General features: G+C 48.9%; 2 protein-coding genes across 4 annotated transcripts; both read right to left on the reverse strand.

The window, feature by feature from the left end:
- Positions 1-134: 134 nt before the first annotated feature.
- Positions 135-11,077, reverse strand: WBP2NL (WBP2 N-terminal like). Its single transcript, XM_033058527.1, has 8 exons — positions 10,970-11,077; positions 7,883-7,991; positions 7,205-7,340; positions 5,591-5,683; positions 3,500-3,718; positions 2,973-3,101; positions 2,564-2,640; positions 135-1,709 (listed from the first exon to the last, which is right to left on the reverse strand). Exons 1-8 carry the CDS (start codon positions 11,026-11,028, stop codon positions 1,662-1,664), a joined length of 870 nt encoding a protein of 289 aa, XP_032914418.1. The 5' UTR covers positions 11,029-11,077; the 3' UTR covers positions 135-1,661.
- A 2,850-nt stretch (positions 11,078-13,927) lies between these two features.
- On the reverse strand, positions 13,928-25,222 carry SEPTIN3 (septin 3). 3 transcript variants are annotated; one of them, XM_033058525.2, is made up of 10 exons: positions 24,993-25,222; positions 19,727-19,918; positions 19,349-19,477; positions 18,558-18,639; positions 18,058-18,195; positions 17,580-17,697; positions 17,012-17,107; positions 16,083-16,179; positions 15,560-15,611; positions 13,928-14,331 (listed from the first exon to the last, which is right to left on the reverse strand). In XM_033058525.2, the coding sequence occupies exons 1-10, from the start codon at positions 25,000-25,002 to the stop codon at positions 14,196-14,198; spliced, it is 1,050 nt and encodes a 349-aa protein (XP_032914416.1). In that variant the 5' UTR covers positions 25,003-25,222; the 3' UTR covers positions 13,928-14,195. The 3 variants fall into 3 exon arrangements, with proteins under 3 accessions (XP_032914416.1, XP_032914415.1, XP_032914417.1); XM_033058524.2 differs by having other exon boundaries at positions 16,083-16,182; XM_033058526.2 differs by having other exon boundaries at positions 16,083-16,182; positions 25,115-25,213.
- Between the last annotated feature and the right edge of the window lie 541 nt (positions 25,223-25,763).

Raw genomic sequence — 25,763 nt, forward strand, 5'->3', positions numbered from 1 at the left:
TTCCAGGTCCAGCTTAGCCACATACCAGGGAGAGAGATGTACTAACCCACAGGTGACTTGAGGGAACAGCAGCAGTGGTTGTAGTTCATTCCGGCCTTCTGTGCGGTATGCAAGAATTAAGGTCAACACAACAGTGAACTGGCAGATAAAGATATCAACACTCCTGTATTAAAGTGCAATTCAAAAAGTTACAAACATTCATGGTTGACTTTTTTTTTTTTTTAAATACAGAGTTGTTAGAATATCTCTAAGTCAGAAAAAGTGTTTATAGATAAGGAAACTTACTTCCCCCCATGTGGAACTGCTTTAGGAATTCATACTTTTAAGTTGTGCAAACCTGACTTGCAGGAGAGCCCTGCCATACAGGGAAGTAAGAGGGAAAACACACCTTCCCCCTCCTTGTGAAGGTAGGGAGCTGTAGGAAGAAGTACAATCACCCTATATTGTAAAGGATCACAAGGGTCTCCACCACTAGAGACTCTCTTCAGAGCAGTTTTAACAGCACTATGTTGTAAGGAAAAACAAAAGGTTGTGGCTGAGCAGCCAGAGTCTCTGCAAGACAGTCAAGCATTAGTAACTCCCACCCAGACAGCAGTTCCCAGCCGAGGGGCACTGCACCTGTAAGCAACCAACTCTGGCATTACAGTGCCCACCTGCCCACGTTGCTCAGATGTGGGCACACACAGCCTGGCTCCAGCAGCTGAAGGAAAAGGTGAAGGCCAGTTTTCCCCTGTGGAGGTAGCACACAGCACAGATCTGCTCAGCAGAGGGAGCCAGGGCTGCAGGACTTGTCTCCTGACAAGGCTAGTGCCTGGTCATCTGCCTAATGTAACATATTTTGCTCCAAGGCAGGCAGCCTCCCGTGCAGCACTTGACTCCATTATGCTTGAGGAATGGCTGCTTGACACAGGATCATTGCGCAGATATGGGGCCTGCTCAGACAGGAAAAGTCAGACTGATCCTCAGGCCTGCCAGTCTATGAGCTCACTGCCCTGAGGCACACTTTGTTTGCTTCTCTATTCAATGGCTACAAAGACAGGTTGATTGGGACCCACTCCCTTCCCTCTTGTAGCCAAATGCTTCAGCATCTCTTTAAATGCACTTCCCAAGGTCATCACCCCTCAGCTCTTAGTCTGGATGCCACACGCTTCAAACACAATACAGGATTTCCAAAGTCCCATCTCACACTGAACTGCCCTAGAATTTAAAAAAAATTTAACACCTTTCTAGGGCACCATAGGATCTATGCATAGAACCTCATAGCTCTCTATACCTTTCCTCGTGGGTGGTGCTTCAGAAGTCAAAAGTTTAGTATTCCAAGCTGTTTTTCTCCAACAAGATCCCAGAGCCTTTACATTTTAGTCCTAGATTAGTCATGTGATACAATTTAATAAGAAGTCCATCTCTTTCCTCAAGCCAATGGCAGGGTAAAAGTTTAGTCCTTTGACCCCATGAGATAAAGCAAGTAAGTAGGAAAGTGCTGTTGTCCTGTCTTGTATTGCCACTGACTCAATATTTAAGGAGGGCAGGTGCTGAGCTGCCCAGCACTATATCTATTGTAGAGAAACAGAGATCTAGAGATAGGCTAACTTGAGGGGTACTAACAGCCAAGTTGTCTTCAGGGAGAGAGAATGTGGGAGGCTGGCTGCAATTTCCTTCTGTTAGTTGTTCTTCTTATCCTCAGGAGGTGTATAAGGAGGTGGCTGATCCTGGAAAGAGATACAGCAGAGTAAACAGCTATACTTGTTTTATGACCAGCTCTTTCCAGGCATTCCCACAATTTGCTCAGCATAATTGTGAGCTACAGATAGAACCAAGTTCTATGGTTTAAGCTGTCATTTCATCACACCATTCCTCTCTAGTATTAGCTATGTTTCATGATACATGCTGTCTCCGTAACATTTCTAGGAAAAGTCCCCTCAAACCCAGGTAATAAATGGTCTACTGTAAATGGATGTTTTCAATGCCATCCTCAGGGCTTTGTCCCTGTTGAAGCTCACAACTCTGACCCAGCAGGCAGCAAATCCTGGGCTGTGGGGCAGCTTTGCTACTCCATCAGTCTCCAGCCTGCTAGAGCCAAGCAAGGCAGTGAGGGGCACAGCCAGACTGCCATATACCAGATGGAGGCTACAGACAACCTACTGGCTGCCACTGACTGAACAGTAAGAGACCTCCCTGTCTCCATACAGCCCAGAAAGAAAGCAAAACAGAAACCCACATGCCATCACCCTTAAGTGACCGATTCTTCTTCAACTCTCCTCATTTTTGGGCCCAGTGGATGCAGAGAGCTCTGTGTTTTCTCTGTGCCCATGCAAGTCTATTATGCTTTTAGGAGTACGACAGGTAGTAAATGGCTGTTACTGGATCAATCTTAAGGCCTTCCACCTTTCCTGACTGAAAATTCAACCAGCCTTCTTCATGGGAGCCTCCCTCCCAGAAAAATGCATACTTTCTGTGCATGTTCAACATGAACGTACACTGGACTTTGCTAAGACAGCAAAACACCATCTCTGCTAGTGACAGAGGAGGAAGTAGGCACACGAAGACCAGGCATGGTACTCACCATGGGCATGTATACGTTGTGTGGGTTGGCAGGGTTGTAATATGCACTGGAAGCAGCTTCCATGGCCTTACTGCCTCCTGGAAAGGAAGGAAAAAAAGTAATCTTAAATATCTGAGGTAATGGCCCTAGCCCCAGAGCCTTCTCCCCAGCCTCGCCTCTTCTAAGGAGGCAACAGAGGCCCGAGGAGCCAACAGGAACTCCAGCAAGCTGGATTAGAATTCAGAGCAGCTCAGGAAAGCTGGCTAGGGCTGACCACAAGCTGTGCAGTGCAAGGCTGAGGAGCTCCCTACAAAAGACTTGGAGCTCTTGCAACAACAGCTTCTCCACCCCATGCTGTGCCCATGCCACCTTCAGCTCAAGCCCCCAGGCACCCCCTTTTGCACCCTGGCAACTGTCCAATCCTATTTACCTGGCATTCCTGGGGTCACCCAGGCTGGGGGAGCTGAGGGAGCTGAGGATCCTGCAGGAGGTGCCCCAGAGTAGGGCGGTGGAGGTGGCATGTACGCGGGGTCCATGTTTGGAAGTGGTGGGTAAATACCTGAAAAAGACAACACCAGACTGATGCTTTGGACCACAGACTATGGGACAGAGGGGAGAGCGCTCACAGGCCCAACAGCACATTAGCTGGGGACAAGAGCAGTGGTAAGGGAAGCTCTCCAGGCTTGGCAGGATGAAGACAGCAGCAATTTGATAATTTGCTAATGCCTGTTATGTCAGCAGGCAGCAATTCTCTACCAAGCAGCAGCACAGTTTGCACACCCCATGTTCATGTAGCTAGAACTATAGGGACACATGGAGGTGATCAACAGCATGTGACAGATTTATGCAAGGACATGGAGACAAAACTACAGCAACCCTCACCATAACCCTCACTGTACCACTGTCATTTCCTCACAGCTAATATCAGACACAGTCATCATTACACAACTTCCAAACCTGGAGTCTGGGCGTATGGATGTCCCATGGGCTGTGGAGCAGGTCCATAGGCATTCACTGGAGGTGGTGCATAGGGGTAAGAGCCGTTTGGTGGTGGAGGGGCAGCGTAGCCTCCCGGCATAGGTGAGTAGCCCCCAGGGGCAGGCGGGGCAGGGTAATATCCTCCGGGAAAAGGGGTGTATCCATAGCCAGGGTTCTGCAGAGGAACGCCACTGGAAGCTAAGGAACACATGCTTAGTAAGCCAGACATCTTTTCTTAAAACTAAATATAGAGAGTAACATGAAAATAGTCCTGTAATGCAGCACTGTTTCCCTTTATCTAGATTCACTGTATAGTCCTGGCATAGTACTGTGCCTGAAAAGCATTAGTCACAGAGTGCTAAAGAAAACAGCTGCAAAAATACAACCTCACAGATCTCAGGCCACCACAGAGCTCCCACTGCTTGAAGAAAACATCACTCAAAAAAAAGGGAAAACACTGCTACTTGCTTTAAACGTACTTTTTAAACTTTCATATACTTTCTTTCTGAAAACAAGTACAGTAATTTCACGAATACAAGCCACACCAATTTGACCAAAATTTTGGTGGAAACCCGCAAGTGCGGCCAATATTCCGGGGCGGCTAATACATTAACAAAATTCTAAAAGCTGCGAACACGGAAGTGAGAGCCCGCGGCAGCCCCAAGCCAAGCTGGAGCCCGGCCGGCCCCGGCAGAGGTGGGAAAGCCTGGCAGAGGCGGGGCCAGCAGTGTGGGGGCGGGCGGCAGAGCCTGAGCCAGCAGGGCGGGGCAGGGGGGGCGGGGGAGCCCGGGAGAACTGGGGCTAGCAGTGCAGGGGAGCATGGCAGAAGCAGGAAGGCCGGCGGGTGGGGCTGCCTGGCAGCGGGGGAAGCCCAGCAGAATCGGGGCCAGCAGCGTGGGGGAGCCCGGCGGTGCGGGGGCCTGCAGTGCCAGTCAGGGCGAGGAAACGCGGCGGCGGTGCAGACGGGAGGGGGCGGCTGGCGAGCCTGGTGGCAGCGGCGGCAGCCCTGCCGGCGGGGCGAGCGAACGCGGCGCTCACGAAAGCGGCGCGGGGCGAGCGAGGCGCTCGGCGAGCGAAAGCGGCGCTCGCGAAAGCGGCGCGGCGCGGGCGCGGGGCGGGCGCGGCGCGAGCGAAAGCGGCGCGAGCGAACGCGGCGTGGCGCGGGGCGAACATGGCGCGGGGTGAGCGGCGAGCCCGGCGGCGGCGGCGGCCGCCCTGCCAGCCGGGCGAGCGAACGCGGCAGCGGGGCGGTGCTGACGGGAGAGGGGGGCCAGCGAGCCCGGCGGCGGCGGCAGCACCACCCGGCCAGCCCCGCCGAGCCGTGGCGCTGAGCTGGGCCACCCGGCCCCGTCGGCAACCATGAGCGGGCCGAGCCTGCCTGGCCCCGCCCCGAGCCAGTAAAGCCCGCTATGCCGCGATCCTGTTACTAATTGGCCAATTTGTGAAAGCTGCGCACGGATTCTCGCGACGAACGAAAGTGCGGCTAATATTCGGGGTGCGGCTTATCTATTGACAAAGACAGCAACATTGTCGAGGCACCGGGGGTGCGGCTTATAATCCGTGCGGCTTGTATTCGTGAAACTACTGTACATTTTAAAACGCACATTTCTTTAAAAAGAAAACTTTATCAGAAAAAAAGTACTTGTTCCTCCATTTGAAAATTTTGAAGATAATTTTTTTTAAAACCTATTTTTCCCCTCTCTAAATGTGCATGTTAGCTCTCCCCATTTTCCTGCACTATTTTAGAACTGAGCTGAGAGCAGGTAAGTGAAATAATTTTTCATCATCACATATTTCAACATTTTTTCCAGGAGAAATAAAGTTCTGTAGAAAAAGGTGATCCATCTCAGATGCTCAAACCCCGGAATATTCTGACTGCACAAAGCACTAAGATGAAATAAAGAAAACAGATTGAAAGGGAAACCAAAAGTTCCTCTGGAAAGAGGAAAAACTACTTTGCTGTGGAAGAAGGCCCAGGGTATCCCTCTTCCCATGAAGTTCAGAACAAGTGCAATTTGCTTACTAGCTCAGCCAAGCACAGGGCAACCACAGGATCTGAAAATCCCTTACCACTAGAAGCAGCTTTCATCATCAGCTGTCCAAACTCAATGGCTCCTCCACTGTTGAAAGCCAGTTTAAATGTCCCCTGCCCTTCCCAGCCACCTAGGAGAGAGAATTAGATTGGAATCAGACTATTACCCTCCTCAGTACCAGCTAAGACACCAAAATTGTTTCTACTTCAATTTTTTTTTTCTTCTTTATTTCAAAACTATGTTGCATCCTATTACCATGGAGAAAGAGTCATGGCATTGCTATCAGACATCCCCTAAAATAATATCTTAAGAGGATCACAAATTAATTTTTTTACCCTTTGAAAGTTATAGTCATGTAGAAGCAGCCTACTTTAAATACAAGGCTGTTCTGTTCTTTCCTGAAAGGTTTAATGGAACCTAATAATGAACAGCGTAGAGACTGAACATTTATTTCCCTGAGGATATCAACTGAAAGCTCTCAGATGAAGTTTTATTAACATCCTCAGTGAACTACAGATCAGGATCTGCAACTCAAGCTAGGATTTAAATCAAACGCAACATCTTTAATCTCACTGACACATAGAAGCTCACATAGATTATTAAATGATGAGGTATAATAGCAATTTCTCAGAAAAAAACCTTCAAGTAGGTCTTGCAAGGTAAGTAAGAGTGCTTTGTTTTCCCAGGACTTTTTGGCATTTGGTGGGGTTTTTTTTGGTGGAAGGTGCTTTATGTTCTGGTGTTTTTAATAAAAAATGTGCCATTTAAATGTAGGACTTATCTCCCTTTTCTAACAGTTAAATTAGTATCAAGAGAGACAGTAGCTTGGGGAGAAAGTAGAAATAAAGTATAGAAATATAACAAAAAGAGTCCACCATGGATAAAGTACTTCCTTTAGAAATTTATCTCTATAAAACCACTGTCTCAGAATTACTTCAGCCCAAAAAAAGTGGGCTGCTCCACAATCCTCAGAGAAGCCAGTCACCTTAAAACATTGTTACAAACAGAAAGCAAAAGGAATAAACACTTCAGATGCCATGAAAATGCACATAAAAGGGCTGAAGAGGGAAGAAATTTGTATTAGAAGCCATGTTTCCAATCCCTGTTTATCTTTTGCAATTCCCCGTGTTTGGTCATAAACACCACTGCTAAGTCTTATCGCAGTTTCACGATCAAATTGGGATCAAAGCTAAATGAATGATGGAGAGCAGACTCCCAGATCCATGCAAACCATACCCAAGGGGCTCCTGACTTCCCAAAAACCAAAAGTGGTTGCTAATTCTAATTCTGTGTATCAATAGCGTGGACTAGTGCCTTGGTCATTTACCCACCCTTCCAGGTCAAACACAGGAGAAAAACAAGCATGTTTAGAAACTGACTAAACATGGTACACACAGCAAGACAGAAGTTAAAGAGTTGAACAAAAATCATCCTGGGCAAGTCAGTCCCTGGCCTGGGGGCAGAAACTAACGTGGCAGCAGTGCCCTAAAGTGCAGGAGAGGGGAGTTACCTCAGTTTGGACACATCAGCTATACCACCACAGCTATTCTGCCTTTCATGTGCACATAAACTGGCCTGGTGTACAGCAAAAGAGGCTTTGTGATGCCTTTTGAACTGGGAAGAGTTCAACCTACAAAGCACTGGCACATACCTCCAGCCTCAGCCTGGATCTGTCCTTTGATGTAATTGGCAGAGAAAACAGGCTGCTCAATTGAGCATCCTTTCACCAAATAAAACGGCATCATGAAAGACAGCATAGGATCCTTGCCCTTGGACACAAAGATCATCTGCAAGACAGGAGGAAATGCTACTGAATCACCTGAATTCAACAGAAAGTGATGATGGAATTCTCATCGGATCAGCATCCAAAAAGAGGGTAACTTAACCTCTAATATGAGTATGCATTGAGTTATTTCACAGCTTTAGTACTGGGAGCCCCCAACACATTTGACAGCACATGGCTCACTCACCTGAAGCATGTACATTTCAAAATAATAAACCACTTAAAACACACCTGCACATGTACAGAGTTCTACAGTCCTGGTTTTTAAGGATAAGCTATGAGAGTTTGCAAAGGAAGCATCATTGACTGACACACGATATGAAATACATTGTCTAGATAGCGATTCCCAGGACTGCATGTACCTTTGCAGGTGATTGGGATTGTGACATAGGTATGAACTATCCCATTTCCACCTTTCCTTCTCCTACATACTGCTCTCAGTGGTTCCTTCCACAGCAAAAATCCCTTCTATCATCAACTAGTTTTCTGCTTTAAAGTTTACAAGATCCCTTGAGAAAGAAGCAACCCTGCTGGCATCAGACTTACCCTGTAAGGGGTGAGATACAGCATTCCTTTCTTGGTGCCTTTGAAGATTTCAGGCTTGCCTGTCACGTCACTGAAAGAGAGCTCCACATCTTTACATTGTTTGAGGACACTGGCAGGAAGAAATCAGACAGATTAAAGAGACAAACTTGGTAACAGCTCTGACACATACCCTCACACACATGGAAGGGAACAGCACAGCAAAACTCAAAATATTATCCCGAAACCCTGCTGTGGGCCCTGTCATTTTGACTTTGAACAGAGAGGGATGATTTATCTGGACTGGAAGAATTCATCCTCTCATCTGAGACAAGCCCTGCTTCTCCTTCATAAAGGGCACCTTTAATACACAGAGGGGTTTTTGTCTCCAAAGGTGTCAGACTGAGGAATTCCACTCTGCACACAAAGACCCTCAGCCCAAAAATCAGGGCACAGAAAGGGTTGAGGTGTCAGAAACCATCCTGTTGATGCCAAAGCGTAATCTCAGAGCAATCCTCCCTCCCAAGTCCATGCTCAAATCAAGTCTACTACACTGGAAAATAGCATTGCTGTAACACCACACCCACTGTGCAAACTGAGAAAGTGGCTGCACTGAAACCCTCACTGCTGACCTTGCTTCACGTGACTTAAGAAACTTTTTGTAGTAAACAGTATCATGTTAAGGAATGAAACAATGAGTCAGCAATGTCAGCAATAAAGGTATTATTGTTGGATGTCTATGGGAACATTAGCAGAGTTTCCTAATTACACAAACCCAGATAAGAATTTTGAACACTGCAGGGTCACGGGTTTAGGGGTGTATGAAAAATTAAACATATTATCAGAAAAAAATGAGTCATCTTGGGAAAGCACGACACTGAGTCTACACTGCAGATCTAAACATACCATGTAGTAAGAAAATCTGCAGAATAAATGAAAGAACCTTGGGAGTGATAAACCTCCAGTGTGTTACAGTGACAGAAGACTCCAAGGTGTTTTATGGTTCAAGAACATGAAAAAAAGTGACAAAACCCTAAACCAACACAAGCCTGAACGGGCCGGATCTAAAACAACCTTTATGTATTCTGCTCAGCATACTATAGAAGTCAAATATAAGTTAGGAACCTGTGCAATTATTTGGAGAAGGGGGAATCTGCAGGGCTACCATAAGGAAAAACAACCAAATGCCCTATAGTTTCAGGTTGTTTACTCTTTAGGGAAGAGCAGAATACTGCAGATGTATATACAAGTGCAGCTACCTGAGAAGGAAGACATCGAAAAGCCTAGTTTTGATGAAAAAAAATCAATTTGATCAAGTAATTCTACTGGGACACTACTTCATAGCTGAGCTAGATGGAGATTCTTAGACTGGCTGGAAGGACCAGACTTATGGGACAGCAGAGCTTTTTCCATTTCCAAAATACAAGGAGGAAACATATTCTAAACTAAATACAACAAACTTTTAAACAGCTTTAATCTTACCAGAACACTCCCTCAATCAAATATCTTGTAGCAGCATTTCACATCATTTTGCCTCACTGGGAAGAATTTCTGTGTAGTCATTGTAAGGTTTACTGCTTTGCAGCTACTCACACAAGCAAATAACATGCAACCACCACCACAGAGTAATTACGCTGCTGAACCAGTCTGCACCTGCATGCCTGTCCAGAGCTGTCACAGGAGGCTGTGCACCCTGTGGAGCCTCACTGCCCTCACTTGTGACTGAGCAACACCCCAAAGAATGTATGGTGTTATGTATGGTGAACGTATCTCAAGCCAGTGTTAAGGCTTGGAGAGGATCTTAAAGATTACCTAGTCCCAACCTCCCTGCCATGGCCAAGGCCACCTTCTACTAGATCAGTTTGCTCAAGGCATTATCCAACTCAGCTTTGAACACTACCGAAGCTGGGGCATCCAGAGATCATCTGGGTAACCCCTTCCAGTGCCTCACCATCCTCACAGTGAAGAATTTCTTCCTAATGTCTAGCCTAAATTTCCCTTCTTTCAGCTTGTATCCATTACTCCTTTTCCTAACACTGCAGTTCCTGATGAAGAGTTCCTTTGTGACTTCCCTGTAGGTCCTGTTCAGATACTGGAAGGTTGCAAGGAGGTCTCCACACAACCTTCTCTTCTCCAGGCTCCAGTCTTCATAGAAGAAGTGCTTAATTCCTCTTACCAACTTTGTGGCCTCCTCTGGATTTGCTCCAACAGTTTAATATCTTTCGTATGTTGGGGACCCCAGAGCTGGATACAGCACTCCAGGTGAGGTCACACCAGAGTGGAATACAAAGGCAGAATCACTTCCCTCAACCTTTGGTCCATGCTGCTTTTGATGCAGCTAGGATTCAAAGGATAGAGAAATCTCCTTTAAACCGGCATGAGCTCAATATCAGAGGAACTTTCTGATTGAAGCGTTGGGACCCAGCTCCAAACTCAACACAAGATGGAGCATATTTTAGGAGTGTAATTTTCTTACTGACCACCAGACCCAAACCAACTCCTTTGATTCTTTACCGGGCCTCGGGTTTCTAGGATTTCTCTTGCCAGGACGCTGGGAGCACCCAAACACGACCAAACTGAAGCGCAAGTCTGTAAAGCCGGTCCGTCAATCCCCGCTCGGGGCCAGGGCAGGCGCTGTGCTTCCATGGAGAGGCGCTTCTCCGAGCAGAGTAACTTTGAGTTCAAGCTCCTAACTTATGAATTCAAGTGATTAAGACTCCTGCCTTAAATAGGATCTGCCTCTCTGGCGTCACTAAGTGCATGACCTTTATAAAACCCCAATTCCTTGGCTTTTACAAGCCACGGAAGCCTCAGTCTTCACCCCGGACGCCCGTTGGAGCGGCTTTAACGACCACGGAGCTTCAGTGGAGAAGACAGGGCAGCTCCAGGGACTCCAGCCAAGCCTGCTCCCCACTGCCCGCCCCAGCCCGTCCCCACCCTGCCGGGAGCCCTTTGGGAACGCAGACTCCGGGCCGAGCCGGGCCTGCGCTGCCGGGCAGGAAAAGGGGGTCGTCCCACTGGGAACCTCCCATCACCGAGCCCCGCCGTCCTGGCCCTGATGAGGGGACAGGAGACGAGGAGAACCCGCCCGGCCTCGCGGTCCCGCGGTACCTCTCAGCATTGGGGATGACGACACCACCCTCCCGCGAGTGGTTCCTGTTCACCGCCATCTTGGGCCCGGTGGCGGCAGTGACGTCACACCCAGCGCGGTCCCGCCCCGGGGACGCGTCCCGCTGGCCCCGCCCCCTTCCGGCGCGCGCGAGGCGGAAGTGAGAGGGAAGCGAGGCGGAAGCGAGGCTGTGCTGGGCTGGTTTAATGGCCGCCGGTGGCGGTGGGGCCCTGCAAGGGGCGGCCCCGCCCGGCCGCACAACGAACCACAGACACTGGTGCCTACGCGCAGCCCTGCTCGCTCCTCTGGCCCTCTCTGCTCAGTTTAACCACTGCCGTGGTTGCCTCAGTGGAAGTTGTCCAGGATATGCTGTGCTTAGCAAAGTTTTTCTGGCGAAGGGCTTATCTGGTGAACAGTTTGTGAGCCTCCGAATGCGCTGAGTGGGCATCTCTGATGTAAGGTTTAGACTCTTCCCCTGTGCGGTATCATTCAGGGGATATCTCAGGGGAACAGCTGGCTTGCTGTGGTCATCCTGGAACTCAGCTGGTGGTATGCGATTCAGGCTTTTACAACTTATCCATTCACAGAGACTTCTTCCCAACTATATCTCCCGTTGTCATGACACGTGGGATTTTTTTTTTTTCTGTATTTGCCATTTGTAGACTTCCTGGTAGGTACATGGGATGTTGGTAGGATATTGGCATGAGCAGATGGCAGTGAGGAGTACCTGAGCTTGTTTTTCTCAGCAAGCTTTTACGGATCCTTTAGAAGTAGTCTATGATCCCACAAGAAATTACAGAGCAGGGTGTAAAAACCGCGTTATTACAAACAAATATTCCTAAACCTACAGGGCAAAACACAGCTTTGTCCTTGAAATCCACATTACAGGCAAAGGAAAGTCTCTTCTGTTGCAAGGGTCTGCTTTGCTTTCTTGAAGCAGGACAGCATTGTGTCTCTGCCCTAACCCTTGGCTACACCCAAAAGTCATAAAGATTACCATTCTGTAGCCCAGGGTGAAGGTGATGGAACGTGGCTTCGTGCTTCAGTGCAGTGAAGAAGCAGAGCCCTGGCGGCATCTCTGATGAGGTTCACATCTTTGATGTCCTTGGGCTGAAGAGGGCTGGTTGTGTGGCAGGGTGGTTTCTGCAAGGGTCCATGGTATGGCTGCTGGCACCAGAGACAAGGCTCCTGTTCCCTGCAGGACTGAGGAGGTCTGGTGCAGGGGAAAGGGTGTGCAGGCTATATGCACACACTGCAAACAGGAACACCAGGAGCCGTGAACGTGGGCGGTGAAAGGACTAGGAAGTGCTGGTACAGCCCTCGCATCCTAGTGCTGACAATGGCTGATTTGTGTGGACAGGTGGGAGTGAGAGTGAAGAGAACCTTTGCTTTGCAGTGACAGAACCAAAGAATGCCACAAGATGGACATATGCTCCTGACAGTTTTGCTAAGGCTTGGAGAACCCTATTCCCAGCCCTGGCCCCCTTACAGCTCTGTCAATGAATATCACATTTGACTTGAGTCCTCCTCTGCTGCTCATTTTCTGTTTTCTTCTTCCTCCCTCCAGTGCCAGCCTTTCCAACCCTCATCCCAGACCCCCACACTTCCGCCTACTTGCAGTGCTGCCCTGCCAGGCCATGGCATTCCACATGTGCGTTTAAAGTGTGGCTGGCAGCACTCCTAGAGGGGACAACCCCTGCCAGGCACCTGATACGCAGACAGGCAGACACTGCCAGCCTCAGGACATCTCTGGTCTTCTCCCCTCCTTCCTTCTTCCCAGACAGCCCTGACACTTTTGACCTCCCTCAGGGACACCCAGAAAACAGCCAACACACCAGCTAGACACAAGCATATAGTCTTCAGTAAAGCCTGTGCCTCTTTCTGCTCGCAGGTCTTTCACCTTCCCTCCCCATCCCCTCCGGGGAAAGGTAAAACAACAGCTTTTCAACAGGACACGAAAGCACGTTGTTAAGAAGGTGTGAGAGCCTGGGAGAGGGAGGAAACAGCCTGGAGAAGAGGAATATTAAAGTACTCGGAGAAATGAAGGAAAGACTTAAAAGGTAAAGAACAGAGAAAGTGAGACAGGGAAAGAAGAAAGGCTGCTGTAGCAAATGCAGCCATTTCAATGAGGAGAATGAACAAGAAGTATCTCTTGTGCCCCCCACCCTGCCCCAGTGCTTCTCAATTCATGGCTGTTTGCACTCCTCCAAGATCCTCGAGGTGCTATGCCAAGTGGAGGGAGGTCCCAGCAGGGACTCCCTGTGGCATTGTCTTCCCTGTGTTCCCAGAACAGAGGGGCCATGTTATGGGGAAGGGTTTGGCCAGGAGTGGAGAGTGCTGGTGGAGAGACACCACTGCAATGGGGGATTGCAGCAGGGGCATGGGTTGACCCCAGCACAGATTGGTCTGATCTGCACAGAGTCAAACGCCTGTGACACAATCATGACTTTTGACCTTAGTGCTGGGCAGGGCAAATGCACCCTCTGCATCAGGAACATATTCTTTTCCTCTGGGTTCTGCTTCTTTTGGAAAATATATAAATTTTCCCCAAATACTTTGATGCTTCTCAAACAGATGCTACAGGCCAAGAACTAATTCTGTCACTTGCTCTGAACCAAAAAACACGCCAGTCTTCTCTCATCTACCCTGTTCCAAGCTGCCATTTCCCCTTGGGAAGCCACAGCAAGAAAAGGGGATAAAATGCCAGGCCACCATGCCCTCAGACCAACCAGCTCCTTTACACCCATGGAAGATCCAAGAGAAATCTCTGCTGACATCCCTTGAAACATGCATGCATCAACTCCACCATCTCTCCTAGAGTCTCTCCTTGCCATGTCTTCAAGTGATAAAAATAGGACCACAGCATGCCCCACACCTCCCCCCTCCAAAATCCATGCCCCTAGAAATCCTTCCCCCCCAACACTATTTCCCCCAGGCAAGATACACAGCTGAGACACAGAAACGAGAGAAAGGAAGCTGACAAACAGTCCACTGTGCAAAAAACAAACCAAGAATGGGGACACTCTGGGAAGGATGGGGGAGATGCCCTTGTCCCTCTCCGGCAGTCAGGGAGGCACATGCACGCCCGCACACACTCACACTTGCATCCTCTCATTCCCACGGAGGATGTGCCACATGCTTCAGAGACAGGCCCACGGTTGAGTAAAGGGTAGCAGGGGTGGGTTTTCTATCCAGAGTCACCAGGTGACCGTGGAGGGGGTGGGTCTTTCACAGGTTACTTTCGTGGTTTTCCTCTGTCTCAACAGTCATGGGGGGCAACCCTCCGTTGTCATTCAGCCGTTTGGCCCTGTAGGTCTCATAGTGGATGTTGTGGGTCACTTCTTTTAGGTCCTGAAGGTGTGTCCTGCAGGCGACAAAGTAGATTGGGAAAGAGGATATGACAGCCAATATCAGCACAGTAAGTATTATTCTTTTGATGATAATTTTATTCCCTAAAATAAGTGGAAGATTTTTTCAGTCAGTCAGTTTAGCTAATTATTTTACCCCTTTCTGCATGGATAGCATGGGTGCCATCACACACAGCTGAGAGCTCGAGCATCAGCATTTGAGGGCACACAGGCAGGATGCAGGACATGGGCTGAAGTTCTTGGCTGTGCTTGCCAGTGCCCTGCCCTTCTCACACCTGTGCCACTGGCACAGCCACTGGCTCTCCTGGTGTGTCAGAGCAGACTAGGGCTTATCTGAAGCAGTGGTGAGACAAGGAAGCATCAGGAGATGTATCAGGTTTACTGCATATGACAAACTGCAGAACACTGCTGTAAACATCATCCCTAACCTCCACAGACAGTCTGGGGGCTTGGATTGTTACAGGCTTTGTGATGATCATTTGACTAGGATGTTTTTACTGAAAGACTTTGGAAAAGCACCTCTGCTGCAGAAGGTATTACAGAACAAAAAGAGGAAAGTAGGGTGATGTCAAAGCATTGTACCTGGCCAAATGTCTCAATAGCACTATACCCACAAGTGGAATGAACCACAGGGCTTTGGTTTTGAACTGTGTTATTTTTTTTGTGTTGTTTTTATAGGGAAGAGAGGTGACCCTGGATCTACAGATATCCTGCAGAATTTGTGCTGAGGCAACTTTATGAAACAGAGTACAAATAAGACAGGACAATGAAAGCTATGGAATACGAAGCTTTTCACTTCCAACTCATATATTCCAGCACATTCTTCAACCTGGAAGGAAACACATTGTAGGATGTGGTAGTGACTTCTTTATTTCTGACCTATTGTCAGCAGCAAATAAAAGTTTTTGCAACCTTAAAGGGAGTTTTAAAAAACTCTCTTAATGGGAGCTTTTGCAACCTTGAGAGGGGTGATAGTATCCTGCTTTTCTCCAGGCATCCAGCTCATCCATGAAAACTAGCACCTACCTGACATTGTGGTCATGTCACTTAGAGAGGCACTAGAGTATCTACCCCTTAACTCAATCCAACCCTACACCACATAAGATTTCACTTATTTACTAATTTACTTTCTTTCCCTTTTAGTAGGGGCTCTTTCATTCTGAGTGGATCTCAGGAAGATTCCCAGCTCATCAAGAGCAAACTGGTGCATGACCGCAACCTTACCTGATGACAAAATCTCGAAGCAGGGCAAATTCACAGTGATTGAGGTTTTCCACTGAAAAGAAAGCAAGCAATTATTACATTTGATTTTTTCAACAGCCCTTTTGTCGTTAAGAACATAGGAAAGTCACTGCCATGGGGGCAGGTTCCAAGTGGGTAGAGCTTGCATACTTCAGGAAGGGCAGACAATTGTCTGAATGTCACACTGTCGAGCATTGAGGAGATGCACTAAGAGATGCTGAGCAGTCACACATGAATTTTCATTTGAAAACCAAGGCAACCTCAGGAGCTTAGTTTCACCCACCATGGTGTTCAGAGTGGTTCCAGCTTCTGCCAGGTGGTAATAGTGGCTTCATGGCAGTTCCCTCCTGGCACAGCTAGTTGAGAATTCTCATTTTGCTTGGTTTCAAGCAGTTTGTCACAAATGGGATGGGAAGGTAGCCACAGGACATGTTATCTGGACCCTTGTCTATTACTGTGATCTGCAGACAATATATTCAGCTCCCATAAGCAAGAGGGTTTTTACCTTCAATGATGCCCCAAGGTGTTTTCCTGCCCAGGACTCTTTTGCCATTCACTTGGTACTCCTTGTCACTGCCCACTACTGCAAAGGGCATGCTTTCCTGCTGGGGAGAGACACGTGGAAAGATCCATTGAACCTATTCTGGAGACCAGCATCACCATGGTTCCCCATCCACCTTCTCACCTCTCAGCTCAACAAACACAAAGTCTCCTTGGAGGGAAGATATTCTTAAGAGCAAAACTTCACTGGCTGTCCTTTTCACCCCTCAGTGCTATCCCTAGAATTCTGGACTCTCACTTTCCAGGTGTCCTTGTACCCCAACAAGCTTAGTGGGTAGCAGCAGTGCCAAGGGCTCCAGAGCTGCGGCAAAGCTTTTCTGCGCCTATCTCCAACATTTCTGAGGAGAGGGATGACCAGAGAAGAAGTACCTTAGCATAACCAACAGAGGGTTTGTCAGCCCAGAGCTGTTCATATGGATAGTTTGAGGTGAATATTTCTTGCCAGATTTGTAGTTCTTCACAATAGAAAGACACAGCTCAAATAATCCTTCCCCATAAGCCACATGAACATTCATCAAGTTTAGTGGCTGAAATTGTACTCAGGAAAGCTAGAAACGAAGTAAGGATGCAGCTTTCCTGGGAAGTAGGATAGCAGGTGAGGCTATTTGGGACTCAGATATCTTCATGCACAGAGAGAAACTATCTGTTTCCAGAGCACAGAGTTCAGGAGATTCTGCAACCCATAGGGTTGTGCAGATATACATAGGTTTACTCTGCTTTATAGATAATTAAATTACCTGTGCAATTACCACAGGAATGGCGATTAAAAAGCAGTTTATTTCTTATGTGTGAGGGCAGTGATGCTGAAGTGTAGAACAAAATGTGATGCCCTCCTCATCCCCCCTTCCCCTCCCACAATAAAATGTTTCCTACCCTGATTTTGTCGTTCTCTGTTTTATCCTCCAAGTCCTCATCAAATTCTTTCTGGGGATAAAACTCGATCCCATTTACTTCTAGTTCCTTGCGCACCTAAGCAGAGAGACATTCTGGAGCACAAAGCAGCACAAACCTGAAGGGAAGGCAGTTGGCAAGGCCAGGCAAACACATCTGGGACATCCTTCCAGTGGGCAGAAGCTGGAGGGATTGTCCCAAGTAAGTGCACGCTAAAGTGAGGACACAGGGCAGCAATGATGAGTCCTTCTTCCCAAGGGCAGCAATGATGAGTCCTTCTTTCCAACCTCAGTTACTTGTCTGGCTCTCCAGTTCCCATGACAGAACATATCACAAGATGTCACAGGGGTATACACATTTCTTCTTTCTCTAACAGATGCCCTCAGAGATATAAACAGCTGCATCTTTAGGACTTGCCCACCAACCCTGCATTGGACCCTGTGCGCACCCTGGGGACTACACTGCAATCCCAGGAAGAAGGATACCACTCATTTCTCCTGCCTCCAAGACAGGGCAGGGAAGGATCCCATCCCAAAGAGGAGATACTCACTCTTTGTTTGAATTCAGTCTTCTCCTCCAAGGTCATGGTGTCAGCCTTAGCAATAACCGGGATGATGTTCACTACTTTGCTGAGATGTTTCATGAACTCCAGGTCCAAAGGCCGCAAGCTGTACCCCAAGAAGGAACAAGATGGAAGGGGTCACTTTTTACCCTCCTTGCCTTTCATCCTAATGACTGTCCAAGCATAAGGGCACCAGTGAACCCTCCCTTGCACATATCCTGCTTGCTGCCACCATGTTCTCATCTCCTTCCCATCCATTCTGCCCTCTCCCAAAAAACACAGCAGCAGTTTCCCGCTCTTGTAATCTTAGGCCCTTTCAAGCCCCACAGCACCCAAAGTTAAACTAAACAGTGGCCACCCATGCTGGCAGGATCCCTGGATCCATGTCTGAGATGCAGCAGTGTGAGTTTATATCTGGTGCAGAGGTGTCAAGGGCTGGAGGAAGGACAAGGGATTGTGTACATACGAGTGGCCCGTAGGGGAGATGAAGTAGAGGCAGCAGTGCACACGGGTGTCTGGAATTCGTTTCTTCCTTGCAATATTCACCTCCTCTTTCAAAAACTTTTCATATTGCTCATTGATATATTTCTCAATAGGTTCCCAGCTGTTAAAGTGGGAGAGAGATATGAATAGATAGGTACAAGTCTCCTTGTGTTCCTGCCTACAGTGTTCCCAGCTCTGACAAAGCAGTTTCAGGCATTAAAAAAAAAATCCACATCAAGCATTTCGCCATCAGCACAGATGATTAAGAGTTTTCTGTAACTGGGCCCAGAAATAAGCACTCACCATGTAATATGTGCATACCCCCAATCACATACACAGACCCATGATTTCACAGTCCCATGGCCCCATTATCAGCCCCTCAAGTGCAATAGGATCCCAGATGCTTTTAAGGGCCAAGCAGATGACAGTCCATCTTAACTTCAACCCTTTCTGGGACCCAAGCCTTGACCTTGTAAAACTCACCAGTTCTCATTGTTGATCTGGTCCCCAAATCCTGGTGTGTCAATTACTGTCAGCTTCATTTTGACACCACCTTCTTCAATGACTGGGGGAGAAATTGCAAACAATCATACTCCTCTTTGGGGACCTGCTCTATCATGGAACATGTCTCTGTGTCCCACAAGGGAGCAAGAGAGTTCTGCCCTCATCCCTGCCCAGCAAGCATGACCAGACCAGGCTGTGTAATGCCTCGACAGTTATGACTCTCATTTGCATGTCTGACCCCAAATTTTGGAAACACCTACACAAAAGCCACCTTACAGCACTCTGCCACAGGAAAATGGATTTGTGCTCACTCTGTGGCCAAAGGCAGTACCTACCTTCTCCCCTCTAACACATCATCCTGAATCTGAGATGATGCTCATTACCCTGCACCCCTGTAGGAATTGTGCTGATGCTTTGTGAGGAGGTGTGCACTACCAGGCTTGGGATGGAACCCAACAATGCAACTTGTATAGATGATTAAATATAACTGCAGGTAAAAATTACTTACAGCAAGACTTAATCCACAACTGCAGACTAATGTCTTAGGTGATGAAATCTCAAACTATTTTTCTACCCCTCACTTTTGGCTGTGGCATTCCAGTTTAAGAAAAGCCTTGTCTGTCTCTGAGGCCACTTAAAACTGTTCTTTAGCTTCCTTTGGAGAAAGGGCTGCCTAATACCAAAGAACTATTTGCGTAGGCTGCTGGGATCTTCTGCAAGACTATACTGAGGCATCAGTATTGCTCCCACCCCAGCAGCCTGGCTCTTACCATGCCCAATGGCTTTGATCTCCACTGTTTTGGGGATCTTCTCTTCCCGGTTCCAGCCTGAAGATTTGCGGCTCACCTGGGATTTGAAGAGGGTATTTACCAGTGTTGACTTTCCCAGTCCGCTCTGACCTGAGGATTGCAGAGAGGAAGCTTGTGACATTTGCCACAGCCTGGTGATAACAGCAGGCCCAGGGAACAGAGCCAGGCTGGCAGGGGAAGGGGCTGGAGGTATCTCCTTGGCTTGTGCAGGCTCTGTTTTCCCTCAGAGCAACTTCTGTCTGCTCCCTTATGCCCTCCCCGCAGGGCTCGCTCTCCCACCTGGCCTCAGGGGACAGTCCCTGGCCATGGTTCCCAGCTCCTTAGCTGGTCTCTGCCTACCTACAACCATGATGTTGAAGTCAAAACCTGTCTTCATGGTTTTCTTGCGCATCTGCTCAATTATGGTGTCAATACCAATGTAGCCCAGCAAGCTGGTGTTGATGCCCACAGGTTTCATTGGTACAACTGGTTTTTGTCGAGGCTCTGGGACCAGTTCAGACATGGCTGCTTCGTTTTTGCTCTCCACTGACCCTGCATGGGGACAAAGATTGAAAAATCATCATTGAGGTGTAACAACAGCCTCCTTGCTGACCTGGCACAGGAACTGAGGGCAGTTTTGAGCAGCCTTTTCAAGGGCTATTGAGGATAACTGAATATCAAGATTTTAGTGACAAGGCTCATTATGGAGGAACATCTACTGGAGTTTCCAGCACACTCTTTTATGTATCACTCACCAGATAAGGAAGTGAAGTAGGGTTCATTGAGAATGCAAGTGTATTAATGGCTATCTCCAAACAGCAGGAACAGGGGCAGCAAGGCTGACTGGGTTAATAATCTGGTGCCCAAAGCTCCAGGTGTGTCTCCTTATTTTTGTCTCCTGGTTCTCAACAGGATCACCAGTGTTTTGCCCCTCTGAGTTCACCATAAAATTTGCAATGGAACAGACTTGAAAAAAATGAAGTGTCAAGTCCTGGCATTGAAACAGAGTTTGGGATGTGCCATGAGGACTTGCAGGCTTGGCCCTTGCCAGGGGTGGCTGCATTACTGGCTGTAATGCACAGGCTGAGGTCCTCAGAGGAAGACAGTGGTGGAAGTGAATGCATGCCCATAATCTCTGTGCTTGCCTCCCACCCATAGACCAGTTGTTTTTGTCATACTCAAGAAACTAATCATCATGACCAGAAAATCAATTATCTGCGTCTTTCCCTCCTCATCTCTGCTTCTTCACTTCTTCCATGTAAAACAATTGGGTAAAAAAAAAAACCCCTGAGGGCTTTCCAGCCTCACTGACCCTTTTTTGGGTGATGGCACACATTGCTAGGGGCAGGCCTCACCCATTTATCTCTGTCTCATTAGTAAGTAGCTCCCACCCGCTGGGAGGAAGCAGAGGTTGGGAGAGGACAGGGCATGGAAGAAAAGCTCTAATTGGTGAGGAAGGTAGGCATGAGGGATAAATCTGGAAAGGAAGATGAAGGGGATAGGAATCAAATACCTTTCATATACAAGCCAGCTGCAAACTAGAGTTTCTCCCACCCTAATTACTTGACTCCCCCATGCTTTGTCTCATTAGAGGGTTTTTTCCCCAGGACAGAGACAGAACGTGTTTTTGCTTGGTAAGTACTTCATTTATTCTGGATGCCACTTCAGTTCAAGTATCTCACACTAAATTATCCCTTTCCATCATTTTGGCAGAGTTTTTTCTCTCCTTATCAGAATCCACTGGCAGGAGGAAAGGACATGAGCAGCCAGGCAGGTTACTGCCATTTGGTGGTGACACATGCCCTCTTCACAAGGAAAATGACTCATAAGTCACTGGGCTGGGGACACTGATGCCACCAATCTGTGGTCCCTGTGACAGCCTAGTCAAGCCAGGCAGAGACAACCTGAGAAGAGGTCAGGGAGATTTTGTTCAAGGTCAAGATTAGGCTACAGCAGGCTCCATGGCTGAATGGGGACCCTGCCTGGCATTCCCACATCAAAGCTCCAGTGCAGACACAAGGGCTGCTCTACACAGTGAAGATTTTACATTTTTTATAAGCTGTAATACCCCACTATCAGGTGCTATGAAAAGACCTTGTGGAAGGGCCACCTTTGGCAGGGAGAAGGGTGCCTCCACCCAGCTCCTTTTCACTGTTTGGGATATTTTTTATATTAAACTGGGTGAGTGAGCTTTCCTCTGACAATGGTAGCACAGCCACTCATGTACATCACTGCGGGTAATATCTGAATGCTCTTGTGCCACCTCTGTTCCACTTGCCCACAGGAGGGAGGATGATCCCCCCTCCTGCTTCTCCCCAGGGAGTGAGGGCACCCTGGACTATCATCACCCTCTCCTGAAGCAGCAAGCAGCACCCTGAGGGAACCAGAGCACAAGATGGACCATTGGCTTGAATCAGACTGGCAATTTGGAGCACCTCACGCTGCCGGGCAGCTGCTGGAGGAGGCAGCCTGCCAAGCCAAGTGCTTCTCAGCTGCAATCCTCTCTTACACCCATCACAATTATTATGTGCCTTTCCTGCTGACGAAGCATCCCCTGAGGCTCCTGTTGTCTTTTTTCAGCTTTATCAAAGGTGATGTCAGCCAGGAAAGCCCATCTCTGCTGCAGCACAGGGGGACAGGCCAGCCAGTTCTCTTGCACCCTACCCTTCACTCGTCCTCTCCCAGGCTGCCCACATCACCTGTATTATGGTTGTGTGACTGTGCTGTGTCCCTTATGCTGCTGCAGCATTCTCCGTATACACCCCACATAGACCTGCTGGAATCCTACCTAGCCGTAAGAGTGGGAGAAGAGGGAGAGAAATGGAACAATGAGGGAATTAGGAACAGGGGCTGTTGCCCTAGTGAAACATTTGGCTACTGGAGTAAATGGGGGTAAAATAAACCCCAGAGGTGGAAGGGAACAAGTCAAGATGGGAAGAAAGCCCAGCTGAGCCACTGTATGGGATGGGTGCAGGACAGGCCAGGTGGGCTGTGACCCTTTCACTGCCTGGGCAGTAGCTTGTCCTCAGGGAATCTGTTGCCCCCTCCTTTATTCCTTCAACCCTTGTTCTTGCATAGGGCGGAGGAAGGAGGGAATTTGCTGTCAGCCTCAAGGCTTACTAAGAGGTTTGTAACTCATCCCTCAATATCACCAAGGAAAGCCTTTCCCAGAGCCAGCAGATGCTGCTAACTGCTGTGGACATCATAATACAAGACCGTTCCTTTGCAAGCTTCACTGTTGGAGCCGAGAGCTTGCAGTGACTAGGGCAGATATTTCAGATTCAGGTTCTTGGGCAGCTATAGAAAACCCTGAGACCAGGAGGAAAGATCTCCAGAAGTCTCCTTAAATATATTTCCTGGATTTTATATCTCAACATTTAAGGTGTCAGGGTAAGCCACTTGCATTTCTCTCTGTGTGGGGTTCCTTCCCATACAGCCTCAGGCAGGAAAGCCCACATTTTGCAGAAATTTTCCCAGGGCTCATCTTTCTACACATGACTTTTCAACTTTTGTCTCCCACAGAAGAATTCAAGGAGCCAGCTGAGGAACAGGGAGGTCAGGGTGTGCAAAGCCAGGACCAGAGCTGTAAGAGCAGCCTGAGACATGAAACATGCCTGCCTGCTCTCCTGGGAGTGGCTCTGTTTTATGTGCACTAAAGCTAATGCTGCTAGGAAGTCTCTGGAGCACGCTGAGTGGCTGATCAAGGAGTGGCATTTTGTGTCCTGGGCACATCCCGTAGCCCTCACAGCTGTCCCCTGTAATGAATGGGTGAGAGGGCACTACTGCCAGTACAGCTGATAATGAATAGAGGGGTAGCCAAGGTTAACCACTTATATCTGCTGTTTGCAAGGCCCCTCTTTTCCCTTTGTTCTTTGTGCTAAGAGAAGCTCATTTAAGAGGCCATAGCTGGTGATACCCATCCCCTACTGAGATCCAGCAAAAGGTGGCCCAGGTTGGGCTGGGCTGTCAGGGAATAATATCTGGCTCACAGGAAATGCTCCATGTGACTGGACCAAGGAAAGATGCAGCTTTTGAGGCAGGGACAGGCAGAACCAGAATGAGTACCCAGAGAGGTCCCCATGGTCCCAGATATTTCCTGCTTCTGACACCCATTGATCCACCCCAGAACTTGTTCCTGGAAGGCCAGCATATGTGGCCAGCAGCAGACACCACTGCTGCAGCTCACCCTTCATGCTCTGACGTTCACAGGAGCTGTGTGGGGAGAGAGGTGGCCCTGCAGGTCCCTTAGGGGCTCAGATAGTGGGGACTAACATCTACTATGTCCCAATAACCCAGATACAATCTCGTCCCCTCCCCCTGCCTTCCTATCTTTTGTCTGGGAAGAGGGAGGGAGAGCTGCAAACAGTGCTCACCACAAGCCAGCTTCCAGCAAGGAAAAGCTATTTAACCCCTACATAACACATTGATGGCCTCACTGCAGCATTCCTCCAGTGTAGCACAAGACTCTGCCTCTGCAGCTGGAGGCAGTGATCCTCACATGCATCTCACCCGAGCCCCTTCCACCCATGCAGTCCTGGACCCACAGTCCCACTCCCTGTAGACATGGAACAGGAAGGAGGGATGGGTTCAAAACCTGAAGGTGGCTGGCAGAAGTAGGCCCTCAAAGGGTGATGCCAGCTTCCTAGGAAAGAAAGCAAGCAGCTGCTTCAGTAGTACAGCCTCCCTGGAGCTCGCAGACATCAGGACCTGCTCCTTGCTTCAGATCTGCAGAGGTGCTGGACTAAGCATCTATCTCTCCACTGAAAAAATATCTTTCCTTCCTCAGTTCCCATGATGACCCCAGGGCATTTCTTTCAGCCGTGCAGGGCAATGGCTGAGTCCTGCCAGACGTACTGCCTGACCTCAGAGTACAGAACAGAACCATTCTTCTTACCAGATCTTTTTGCCTGGCTTGAAGATCATCCCAAACCTTTCTTCCCCTCAGCATTCTGCAAAGGGCTTGGTCAAGAGTTTGTCTGCAGTGGAATCTAGGGCAGCATGTGCTGAAGCCTCTCTGGACATGCAGAAGCTGGAGGTGAAGGAGCTGGGCACATCCTCAGCCCAGCCACCACAGCCCCAGCCATGACCTTGATGCTGCTCTCCATCTGTACAATCCTTGTCCATGTCCCCAGCCCACCCGCTGGGTGGCACAGCTGTATCACAAGGCAAGAGGATGCTGAGCACCCCTGGACCAGGGTACCCACACCACCACAGCTGCCTGTGCCCCTGCCTGCATGTCTGCTGGCTCCTGTGCCGATGCCCAGGGAGAGACACAGGACATCCCCACTGCCTGTCACTGGCAAGGGACAAACCAGGTGCCGAGGAGTTTGTGAGCACTCCCCAGCTGGATTATCCCTTCTTTTCAAGGCAGTGCCTGGCACTAGCTACTCCCCATCAGCACCACAGCCAGCCCTGCTCCTTCTCCTTCATATAAGACTGCTGCCACCAAAAGGAAAAAAGGCAGAGGAAAGACAAACCCAGACCGATTTCCCTCACTGCCCTCCGGGGTTATCCCTCCCCCATGCCCAGAGCTGGGCAGCGCGGGGGCACGGCGGAGGATGCCTGCGCAAAAAACCCCAGCGGTGTCCTGGCATTGCCCAGCCCTGCCAAGCCCAGAGCATCCTACCTTTGAACATGAAGCTTCCTTTGTCTCCGAATCCTCTCCCGAGGGGGTGGGTCTCCCCCCACTTTTCTAGCCTGACGCTGATGAAGCAGCACGATGGGCTACAAGGCTCCACTTGCTTTTACCTTTGTCTTTCTTCCCCGTGTCCTCTTCTCCCCCCTCTCTCCTTCCCTTCCTTCTCCAGTGGCTATTTCAGCAGAGCGGGGATGCTGGTGCTGCTCCTGCTGCCATCGTCATGTGACCTGAATATTAAACATCTCCGCAAAATCTCCCCCCGCGCACCCTCCCCCGGCTCCATCCCAGGTCCCCGCAAGCCTCCATGACTTGCGAGGGGGGCATGGTCTCGGGGTTGGAGGGGCCGCTGCCGATGGGGCCCCTATTATTGCACACCCACACCCCACAGGCCTTTTCTTGCCCTTTTCCCTCCCAATTCCCTTTCCAGCCTTTTCAGCATCTGTGCTTGTTTAGGGAGGGGCATATTTAACCCTTCACAGCTTACTTCTGGCCGGGCTGAGAAAGGATGCTCTTTGCCCCTAGGTATTTCCTGGGATCAGGATATTGCAAAATTTCCTTCTGCTTTCCCAGAGGGAGGAAATTGAGACTGTTTTGGTTCATCAAATGCGATTTGCCCTACGGTTTTGCCTGTGGAGGTGTGAGAAACCTTTTCTCCTCCAGCATGATGATTCTTGGCTGTCAGCCCAAGGCACAGAGGCAGAGCCAGTGCTGTCCCCTCTGTCTGCATGTACAAACACGTGTGCATGCATGCCTGCATGT

The sequence above is a fragment of the Catharus ustulatus genome, chromosome 4, assembly GCF_009819885.2.
Source record: "Catharus ustulatus isolate bCatUst1 chromosome 4, bCatUst1.pri.v2, whole genome shotgun sequence".
Lineage (NCBI taxonomy): Eukaryota > Metazoa > Chordata > Aves > Passeriformes > Turdidae > Catharus > Catharus ustulatus.